Source organism: Ictidomys tridecemlineatus, chromosome 9, assembly GCF_052094955.1.
Source record: "Ictidomys tridecemlineatus isolate mIctTri1 chromosome 9, mIctTri1.hap1, whole genome shotgun sequence".
Lineage (NCBI taxonomy): Eukaryota > Metazoa > Chordata > Mammalia > Rodentia > Sciuridae > Ictidomys > Ictidomys tridecemlineatus.
Window position 1 is genome coordinate 112,893,006 of NC_135485.1, and position 11,662 is coordinate 112,904,667.

At 36.6% G+C, this 11,662-nt stretch overlaps 1 protein-coding gene across 1 annotated transcript in view; it reads right to left on the reverse strand.

The window, feature by feature from the left end:
• The window catches only part of Herc6 (HECT and RLD domain containing E3 ubiquitin protein ligase family member 6), a 46,094-nt gene that overhangs the window by 10,807 nt on the left and 23,625 nt on the right, over positions 1 to 11,662 (reverse strand). Inside the window, exons 13-16 of the mRNA XM_078021930.1 lie at positions 8,637 to 8,800; positions 6,533 to 6,649; positions 5,885 to 5,992; positions 1,428 to 1,562 (exon numbers count right to left, since the gene is read on the reverse strand). Of these exons, the coding sequence (XP_077878056.1) occupies positions 1,428 to 1,562; positions 5,885 to 5,992; positions 6,533 to 6,649; positions 8,637 to 8,800 (524 nt within the window). The remainder of the gene's footprint in view (positions 1 to 1,427; positions 1,563 to 5,884; positions 5,993 to 6,532; positions 6,650 to 8,636; positions 8,801 to 11,662) is intronic.

The window sequence follows — 11,662 nt, forward strand, 5'->3', positions numbered from 1 at the left end:
AGAGAAGACATTAGTCCACTAACTTTCCTAGCATGATGTTCTCCAATTCCTTCAATCCATGTACCTCCAAATGACATAATTTCATTCTTCTTTATGGCTGAGTAAAACTTCATTGAGTATATATACCATATTTTCTTTATCCATTTTTGTGTTGACGGACACCTAGGCTTGTACCTAACTTGGCTATTGTGGATTGTGCTACTATAAGTATTGGTATGCATGTATCACTATGATATGCTGATTTTAAATTTTTTGAATAAATACCAGAGTGGGACACTTGGGTCATATGGTGATTCCATTCCTAGTCTTTTGAGGAATTTCCATACTGCTTTCCAAAGTACTTACACTAATTTTTAGTCCTACCAACAACATATTAAGTATACTTTTCTCCTGACAACTTCACCAGCAATTATTGTTAACTAGTTTTCTTTCTTTCTTTCTTGGTATTGGGGACTGAACCCAGAAGCGCTTTACCATTGAGCCACATCCCAACCCCTTTTATTTTTGATTTTGAGACAGGGTTTTGCTCAGTTGTTTAGGACCTCACTAAATTGCTGAGGCTGGCCTCTAACTTGTGATCCTCCTGTCTCAGTTGTCTGAATCATTGAGATTATAGGTGTGTGCTACAATGCCCAGCCTGTATCTTTTTTTCTTTCTATTTTTTTTTTTTTTTTGGTAACAGGAATTGAACTCAGGGGCACTCAACCACTGACTCACATCCCCAGTCCTATTTTGTATTTTATTTAGAGACAGGGAGGGTCTTACTGAGTTTCTTAGCACCTGACCATTGCTGAAGCTGGCTTTGAACTAGTAATCCTCCTGTCTCAGCCTCCCATGAGGCACCATGCCCGGCCTATATCTTCTTAATGTAAACATCATTAAGCTTCATTCTTTGTTCAGTTCTTCCCTCTTTGCCTGGGAGCTCTTATGTAAAGAAAGGACATTCTAAGCAGAGCCAAGCTGCCTCACGCAGGCCTAGCATATAAACAAATAGACAAAATCAGCAGGGCTGTGGATTAGCTCAGCATAGAGCACTTGCCTAGCATACATGAGGCCCTAGGTTCAATCCTTAGCATTATAGAAAACACACACACACAAACAGATAAGCCACTAACAACTAAAATCTGCAAAGCCACCCAGATGAGTTCAGCCTAAATCAGCCATTGGCAGAAATAAATTATTGTTATCTGAAGCCATTAAGCATTGGGATGCACCATTATATAGCCATTTTAGTAACACAAGAGTTAACTCACACCCAGTGCACAATTAAATGTCCCATTGCCATTCTTCAAAGAGTAAGAGGATTCTGAAACCATAATACTGATAACCATAGTTGTCAATGCAGACTTGTAAAAGGGCTCTTGTTACAGCATATGAATGTTCCTTTCCACAGCAGTAAAAACATTCAATGAGATTTTTTACTATACCACGAATAATTTCCGAAGATCAGGGACTTCAGCTTGACATAACTGACGCAGGGCATCTTCAACCAGGTGAGTTCGTCTTACTCTAAGTGTAAACAAGCCATTCTTTCCGGGCGGAATTGTTTGCATCCAAGACTCCTAGTGGGGGAAAAACATTTTAGTTGGCTTTTTCTTTTGATCTCCAGGAGTCCCAGGGAGGTCTAATACCTTCTCACAAAACATATTTTTTGCAGCAGGCACTTAGTCTTGCCTGCCATTGCTGTATGAACTCACACAGTCATCACTTAAGAAAAAGGATACTGTATCTACATTATGGAAGATAAAGTGATCATGGGATCAGAAAAAATGATGTCATCTAAGAATCATGTACAAGAAAGTGTCCCCACAGATGAATCTCTAAGTAATTAAGAGCATCTCAGATCACTTATTGCAGTAAACAGGACCCTTAAAGGCAATACTGATATTTAACATTCTAAGACATTCATCTGTCATCAGTCTTAAGAAACACAGTGTTAGCACTATAAATCTCAGGAACATAAGGATAATTTAGGAGCTCAGGGATAACGTTAGCTATGGGGAAAAGGATGAGTGGAAAGACTTGCTAAGAGTATATCCACTCTTCTTCAAATAACAGTGATCTATCTGGATGTGGTGGTACATGCTTGTAATCCTAGCAGCTCAGTAGGCTGAGGCAGGAGGATTGCAAGTTCAAAGTCAGCCTCAGCAACTTAGAGAAGCCCTAAGCAACTTAGTGAGGCCCTATCTCAGGATAAAATATGAAACTGGCTGGGGATGAAGCTAAGTGGTTAAGTGCTTCTGGGTTAAATCCCTGGTACCACCCTTTTCCCAGCCAAAAAGAAATTTAGTGATGGATTTGTTATCCTTGTTTTGACCTCCAACAACATTCTAGGGCTTCTAAATGTTCTAAAGGAATATTTAGTACTCAAACCAACATGGGGGTACCTGTCCTAAATGATGACAGTAAGTCCACTGGATAATAGCTATCCTACTCCAGGTCTCTAGGATAGCTCTGTTTGCTCACTCAACTCCTATGAACACCTTAGAGAAGGTACATGGGGCTCTGGACGTGAGAAAGCCCTGTCCCTGATCTCTGCCACCACTTTAAACTGAGAAATCTATATATGATTCCACTAAATTCTGTTTTTTTCCTTGAGATGTTTTATGAAAAGAAGCTCCAGGTTTGATGGGAAATAGTCCGAGCTCTGGTCCTTTCTAGTGGTCAGTCACCTCCTATGTCCATGCACCTGCAGCTCTGAGTGCTTCCGCAATACTCAGTGCTGAGCAGCATATTCTATGGCTCTAAGTGACAGTGGCCAGTGACATCCTCCACTTACTATAGCAGTGACCTGTACCTTCTCTTACCTATTGAAGAGCTAGACTGGAAACTTGCATCCTATTTTCCAGCTTCTCTATTCTGTTCTTTATATATTGATTTTCCCTTTCTATGTTTACATACTTGATGGTAATCCAGATTGGAGCTTGCAGGTTTGACTCTGTACATTATTTCTTCTTTGGAGAACTGGATTATGAAGAGTAACTCTCCAATTTCACCTATGAGAACTATGACATGCAGCTTTCTTTCCTAATTCTTCATCATATGCAGTGTCCCTTCAACTATTCACTAACAGAGTAGACAAATTAGACAGAGAGGATCACAGCTGTGAGAGAAAATACTACAGATGGGAAGGACTTGCACAAAAGTTGGGGTTTGAGAAGGAAAGACCTAATCTATCCTTTCCCTTTACCATGGATGTTAGGAAAATAAAAACAGGGCTGGAGTTGTGGCTCAGTGGTAAAGTGCTTGCCTAGCACGTATGAGACACTGGATTCAATCCTCAGCACCACATAAAAATAAAGGGAAAAAAAAGGGGGCTGGGGTTGTTGTGGCTCAGTGGTAGAGCGCATGCCTAGCATGTATGAAGCACAGGGTTTGATTCTCAGCATTGCATATAAATAAATGAATAAAATAAAGGTTCATCAATATATATATATATGTATGTATGTATATATATTGTGTCCATCTACAACTAAAAAAATTTAAAAAAAATAAAAACAGAAATGATGTAGTCAAACTTACATATAAAAATGATGATGACAGATACTAATAACAGTAACGAGAGAGAGTGTCCTTATTTACAGAAAGATATTAGCAGGATTTATCTGTCTAGGTTGCTTACTGTAAATAGATCTGGAATTTAGCAACTAATGGGGCATGGCATGGCATATTGGAAAGTCATGTAAGCTAGTGTGTAATTGATATATTATAAAAAGGAAATGCTTTATAACTAAAATGACTCCTTTTGTGACATGGTATCCCACATTTCTCTGTTTCACCCAGATGGTTCGTATCCTTTCAATTGTTATTATTATTTGGTCCTAGGGGTTGAACCCAGAGGTGCTTAACTGCTGAGTACATCCCCAACCCTTTGTATATTTTATTTTGAGTTAGGGTCTCCCTAAGTTGCTTAGGGCCTTGCTAAGTTGCTGACACTGGCTTTGATCTTGTGATTCTCCTGCCTTAGCTTCCCAAGGCATTGGGATTATAGACGTGCAATTGCACCCAGCTCCTTTGAATTATTTTTTAAAAATATTTTTTAGTTGCCAATGGATTTTTCACTTTATTTGTTTATTCATATGTGGTGCTGAGGATCAAACCCAGGGCCTCACACATACTAGGTAAGTACTCTACCCCTGAGCCACAACTCCAGACCCTCCTTTGAATTATTAATAGAAGTCAGTAATAGGCAGGGCTTTGGATTCCTGTGAGTCTTTAAAAGTTTAAACATCATAGATAAATGGATATGAACCTCTCCTAAGGGATGACTTAGAAAATGAACTTCAGCAATCAAAAAATGTTAGGAAAATCTTTAGCATAATGTCTGGGTGTGAGTGTTACATATTTGAAACAGAACTAAACCCAGTGGCCATAAAGAAACAAAATACTAGGTAAATGTTACACGGAAATGACTCAACTACAAGAAAGGAGCAGAGGGCGAGAGTGAAGGGAAAACAGACTGAACTTACTATGTGGGAATAAAGGAATATCAAATGGGGTTTATAAATCCAGCTCCAAGAAGCTAAAAGGGTATAACAATTCAAAAACTGACACTAAGAATACATTAGTAACTAAATTGGACAAAGGAAGAGAGATCCTGGAGAGGAAAAGAAGAGCTTACTAGACAGTTTCAGTATTTCTCACAATAGAAAAACAACAAATCTTATCTAAAAAAGTGAGGACTAGGGAATTAAATAATGAGAAATGCACACTAAAATTAAACTGAAATGTGATTTAACACTGAGAAAGATCTCAAAGCACTGATGGCAACACACGAAAGTGGCATTTCATATGCTGCTGCAGGAACATCAGTTGGTATAACTTCAGAATCTGACAACACTTAACAGTTAAAAGAAAATGACTAAACAGCACCTTACCTGGTGAATTTTTTTTTTAACAATTTAAGGGTAACCAAATAGCCCTTATTGATGAGAAAAAATTCCTTATAGAATTCCAGTTAATGACTTTGGTAGAATTAATAAGATTAGAAATATGCCATATTAAAAAATAATGGATGAAATTGTTAAATAAAATAATTTTCTATATGTATAAAAGTTCAAAAGAGTGATGGGGAACATTAAAATGAAAGAATCATGTGGTAACCAAGTGACCCACTGATGAACCTTAGTATAAACGAGAGAGTCAACCAGAAATAGTGGAGCAAAGAATGGTAAGGTGAGAAGAAATTGGAATTTGCTTCAAAATATTTCATCAAAAAACCAAAAACAAACAAAAAATAGTAACAAACACAAAAACAACAAAAGTGACCGAAAGAAGAAAAATTGGCAAAATGTAGATAATTGCTGCATCTTGATGATGGGGTTCCTTACGTCATTATCTCTATTTAATGTGTGTGAAATTTTACAAAACAAAAAAGTAGGCCATATGCTATGCTTTGGATGTGATTTGTTTGTGCCCGAAAGATTCACGTGGTCTTCAAGTGTGTTGATTTGGGGGATTGGTAGAATCTTTAAGAGAGCAGCCCTAGTAGAAGATAATTTTTGTCACAGGGACAACCCCTTCAGAAGGAATTAATGCTGGTCTCACAGAAGGAGTTAGTTCTTATGAGAGCAGATTGTTATATAAAGACAGGCCACCGGACATAACTGGCCTTTTCAGTACATGGCCAGTTTCTTTTCTGCTGCTTTATCATGTTGTAATGCTGCAGGTATGTGTGTGTGAGTGTGTGTGAGTATGTGTGAGTGTGTCTGTGTGTGCCCAGAGAGGCTCAACCTTACCAGGAAGCCAGTTTTATGCTATTAGATCTTCAGAACTATGAGTAAATAAGCTTATTTTCTTTATAAAATAGACCCTGTTATTTTGTTAGAGCAACAACAACAACAACAACAACGACCAAAAAAACAGCCTAATATAACATACATACCATCCTTTTAATTTCTGCATCAGCTTTCAATAATTTAATTTTGCATGGCAAATTAAAGATAAATGGAAAATCACTGAAAGGAATAGGACTGGGGGTGTCTGCAGGAACCTAAAAACAAAGGCATAAGAGTTTTAATAATTAAAAGAAAACAATCCATTGTTTCACTTTATTACCTTATTTCCCACTATGCTTTTAGAACCTGTTCTTAAGAACCCAAATTACCCCAAAACACTTTTTTTTTTTTTTTTTTTTTTTTAGTTCCAGGGATTGAACTCAGGGGCACTCAACCACTGAGCCATTTCCCCAGACCTATTTTATATTTTATTTAGAGACAGGGTCTCACTGAGTTGCCTAGTGCCTCGACATTGCTGAGACTGGCTTTGAACTAGTGATCCTCCTGACTCAGCTTCCCAAGCCACTGGGATTACAGGCATGCACCACCATATTCAGCTCCAAAAAACATTTCTAAGAAATTACATTTGTGAGTGAAAGATGTGTAAGCTTTTTAATGATTATCTAATTTAGTAAATTCAGCCTTGTATTGAGGAAATTTTAAAAGCTTGACTCATAAAAACAATATTACATAGCTTACTAAGATGTCCTCCTTTAAAGTATGAACATATTCATAAATGAACATGTTATGCTTACCAGGCTATTACATTCAGCAAACCATTTTCGAAAGTCCAACAGATCAGAGAGCTCGTTTATGTGGAAAGTATCTTCTGGTAGCTGACAGTTAGATTTGTTTTTCTCACTGCATGTGACCTGCAATTTCATTTTCTATTAATAAATTACTCTATGATATACAGATATGTATGTATACTGAATACATTTGTAAACAATGAAGTAAAGTTCTTTAAAATTCCATTTTCTGACCTATAAGTTCTCCAATTTTCATGAAGAAGTATTGTCAAAAATATAACACATTGTATTAGTAATTAGGGAAACAAAAGTCAAAACTACACTGAGATTTCATCTCACTCCAGTCAGAATGGCAGCCATCAAGAATACAACAATAATAAATGCTGAAGGAGACATGAAGCAAAAGGAACACTTCTACACTATTGATGGGATTGTAAATTAGTACAACCGCTAAGGAAATCAATATGGAAGTTCCTCAAAAGACTAGGAGTGTAACCACCATATGACCCAGCTGTATGTCTCCTCACTATTTACCCTTCATGGAGAATTAAAGTCATCTTACTACAGTAAAACATGCATACCACGTTGATAGCAACACAATTCACAATAGCCAAACTATGGAACCAGCCTAGGTGCCTGTCAATGGATGAGTGGACAAAGAAAATATGGTGTATGTACACACTTGAGTTGTATTCGGCTACAAAGAAGAATGAAATTATGTCATTTGCAGGAAAATGGATGGAACTTGAGAGCATTATATTAAGCAAAATAAGCCAAACTTGGAAAGCCAAGAGTTGTATGTTTTTTCTCATATGTAGAAGCTAGAGAGGAAAAAGGAAAAGAAAGGTGAGGGGGGATCTTATGAAAATTGAGGGTAACCCAGCAGAATAAGTCCGGGGCCAGAGGTGGGGAAAGAGAGAGAAAAAGGGGAAATACTGGGGAATGATATTGGTTAAATTATATTGTCATATTGTGTACATGTACAAATATGTAACAATGAACCCCATCATTATGTAAGTGTAAAATACACCAATAAAAAATAGAAAGTATATATAAATAAAAAATGAGAAAATATACATAACATGTTGTTAGTGGGATTGATAAAACTAATTTAGATTTAATTTAGGTTTTGGGTTTAGGTTTACTAGAAGTTGTTTTTAGAACAAAAGTACCATGAATTTGGCAAATTTAGCATTTTCTTGACTAAGTAATGAATATTAATTTGGTACACCATTATAGTTTTGATATGAAATGTCCCTGAAAGACTCATGTGTTGAAGGCTTGGTTCCCAATGCAGCAATGTCTAGAGGTGAGGCTTTTGGGAAGTGATTAGGTCATAAGGACTTTGATCTCATCAATGGATTAGTCCTACCAATAGGTTCATAATTGAATAGAGTATTGGGAGGTGATGGAAACTGTAGGACATGGGGTCTAGTTGGAGGAAGTAGGTCATTGTAGGCATGCCATGGAAGGGTATATCTTGTCCCTGGCCCTTTCTTCCCCAACCTTCTACTTTCTGGCAGCCATGAGGTGAGCAGTTTTGTTCTACCCTTCCATCATGATGTTCCACCTCGCCACAGGCCCAGAGCCATGGAGCCAGCCAATCATGTCTTGAATCTTCTGAAACTTCGAGCCAAAATAAATCTTTCCTCCTTTATGTTTTTTCTCCCGCTCAGGTATTTTTGTCACAGTTACCAAAAGCTATCTAACATAGGAAATAAGTACCAATAGAGAATGACACAGATTATGTAACTTGTTTTTTCATTTTTGCAAGATTTCACAGCTAAGAATTTGCCTTGATTCTCAGAAGAATCTTTTGGATTTAGACTTTTGAGCAATACTGGAACTGTTAAAGACCATGGAGACTCTTAGAAATAGACTGTATTATGAGATTCATGAGCACAGTCTTTAATATCTACATTCCTATCAGTGTTCTGGTCTTTTTGGCTAACAGCAGAATTGTCTGTTAAGTTCCATTTACAACATTCTAGGGCTCTGCTAGTCTACATCTCCAAACTTTCCCTCACTCTTCTGGCAAACCAGTTCCAAAAGCTTCTTATATACCCAAGGGGTTGTTATTGGTATATACATTCCTTTAGATGACCCTTACCTTATGTACTTCTTTCATTGTTCCCAGAAGAGCTTTAAAATTTAAATGATTCTGCTCCACTATCATCAATAGCCTGGGAAAACGAAGTTGAGAGGCAATAGGTGTTTTAAGCATCTGGACCAGTGTGTTCAGAGAAGATGCTTCTGACAATGCCCAACACTTTCCTGAGGGGTGTAAAAATCGACCATGAAAAATATGGTCTTCCTCTCAATTCCCAAATCCCTCAGTTTCTACCAGGTTTCTTTAATAGATAATATTTTCTATTACCAAGGGCATAACCCATAAAATATCTTTTCTAAGGATATTATCTACAAATGTGAGGGAAAAAGATCTTCTGATTAAGTATCATTAGAATTAGAAATTCAAACTCAGGATTTGAAGAAATTTGTTGGTGGTTCATATTTACATTGACTACATGATTTTCAAAGTGTCATTCTTGAAATCGAAAAAGGTACATAAGTGAATAAACACAAGTGTTTATCAAAGGTCATTTTTATATCAATTTTTTGTGGGGTGGTGCTGGGGATTGAACCCAGGACCTTGCATATATTAAGCACACACTCTACCACTGAGCCATATCCCCAGCCTTCAAGGTCATTTTTAATCTATTAAAAAATCAAATAGTATTATCTATGTTTTTAGATTTTATGAACCACATATGGAGATTTTTAAGATAGCCAATAACTATGTCTTAATATTACTGAGAGTGAAACCTGGATTTTGGTACCTTTCAAGGACAATTCTCAGAAAATTCTCAAATAGTAAAATAAATTACCAAGCTTATGTAATTAAAACAGTATTACACAGATGCATGTATAGCAGATCAATACATCAGAGTAGAAATTCCAAAAGAGGACTCAAATACATAGAAGATTTTAGTTTATGATAAAAGTGGCACTGCATATTAGTGAGAATGAAACAGATCATTTAATAAATGCATAGGGACAATTGAAAACTGATCTAGGAAAAAAAATGAACCAAGATAAACTACATAACAATCAAAAATTTAAACATTAAAAATTAATTAAACATTAAAAATTAAATAATAAAAATTATAGTTAGGAAAGAATGAAATTCTGCCATTTGCAGCAACATGGATAGAGCTGGAGGACATTAAGCAATAAATCAGGCACAGAAAGACAAACACACCATTGCCACTTACATGTGGAAACTAAAAAGTTGATCTCATAGAAATAATGAATAGAACAGTGGTTACCAGAGCCCAGGAGGTGTGTGTGGGAGGGGTGATGGAGAAAGGATGGTTAACTGGTACAGAGGTACAGCTGGATAGGAGGAATAACTTCCAATGTTGTAGAGCACAAGAGGATAACTACAGTTGACAAAGATTAATTTAAAATGTTTCAAAATAGCTAGTAGAGAGAAACGGAATGATCCTAACACAAAGAAGGGATAACTGTCTGGGGTGATCAGTTACTCTAATTTGATCATTTATTACACATTGTTTAACTACACTGGTATGGCAACTGTGTTGGGCACAGATGCACAGGCCTACAATCTGAGCAACTCAGGAGGCTGAGGCAGGAACATCACAAGTTTGAGGATAGCCTCAGCAACTTAGTGAGATCCTGCCTCAAAATGAAAAAATAAAAAGGACTGTGGATGTAGCTCAGTGGTAAAGTACCCCTAGGTTCAATCCCCACTACCAGAAATAAAAATAAAAAAAGAAATATCATACTGTATCTTATAAATTTGTACAAGTATTAAGATAAAAATATATTTAAAGAAATAAGCCAGGCATGGTAGTGATGCCTGTAATCCTAGCAACTCGGGAGGCTGAGGCAGGAGGATCACAAATTCAAATTCAGCCTTAGCAAATGAATGAGGCCCTTAGTTAAAGAAGGTGACCCTGTCTCAAAATAAAAAATTTTAAAAAGGTACAGGGAGGTGGCTCAGTGGTTAAGTGCCCCTGGGTTCAATCTCTACTACCAAAAAAATAAAAATTATAGTAGGAGCATGAAAATTTTAAAAAATTTTAGACTGAGGTAGGATTTTTGCAAAGCTAGAAAATCCTCAAGCCCAGAAATTATAAAAAGAAAATGTTACTGTAGCAGGCTACATGAAAATTAAAAAATAATTTACATAGCAAAAATACCACAAAGTAAAAGAAAAAAAATACCTTAAGGGGAAAAAATCCTTTCAATTAATTTTGTTAATAAAGAATTAATTGCCCTTAATACCTGAAAGGCTTCTATGGTAAAAGAAAAATATTAAAAAGCAATTAAGAAAAAAGGGGCTAAGAGGGAATAACCATTAGTTCACAGTATATGACACACAAATGGATCTGAGCTATAAGAAAACCAGCACAGTCTCATTCTTAATAAAAATTCAGATTTAAATTAAGAGATTTTTCTTTCAGAATGGCAAAGATCAAGTTTGATGACCCCTCTGAAAAATATGTGGTTGTTATTTGTTGATGAAGTTTGCATTGGTACATCATCTTGTCAAGCCTGCCTTGTTAACCAATCCCAAGGCTGCAATTTACATAAACAACAGTGAAAACAGTGGCCACTGAAAGGTGAGTGACATCATGGCCCTGACCTCTTCATGATGGATCTGAAAAATTTGATTTGAAAAATTTGAAAAATTTCTCAAAATAAACATGTATATACAATTTAATCCTGTATTTAACTTCCATAAAATTTTGCTGAATGTGTAAGTTTACATTTTTAAAAAGAAATGCATGTTAGCACTGTTATAATTGCAAAAGAGTAAAAAAAAAACCATACATAATACATCTGCCAGAAGAATACTCTTCAGTCAGTCTTACTGTTTGGATGTGATTTGTCCCCAGTAGTCCATGTGATGGAAGCTTGGGTTCCATTGTGGCAATGTTGAGGTGGTTGGATTTTTTAAAGATAGGGCCTAGTGAGAGGTCAGGGGGTGGGAGGGTTACCTTTGGCAGGTGTTAAGCTAGTTCTCATGTAACCCCAGGTAATTCTTGCAAGAGGGTTGGTATGAAAGCCTAGGCCTGGTCCCTTCTAAACTTTGTGTATCAAGATGTGATC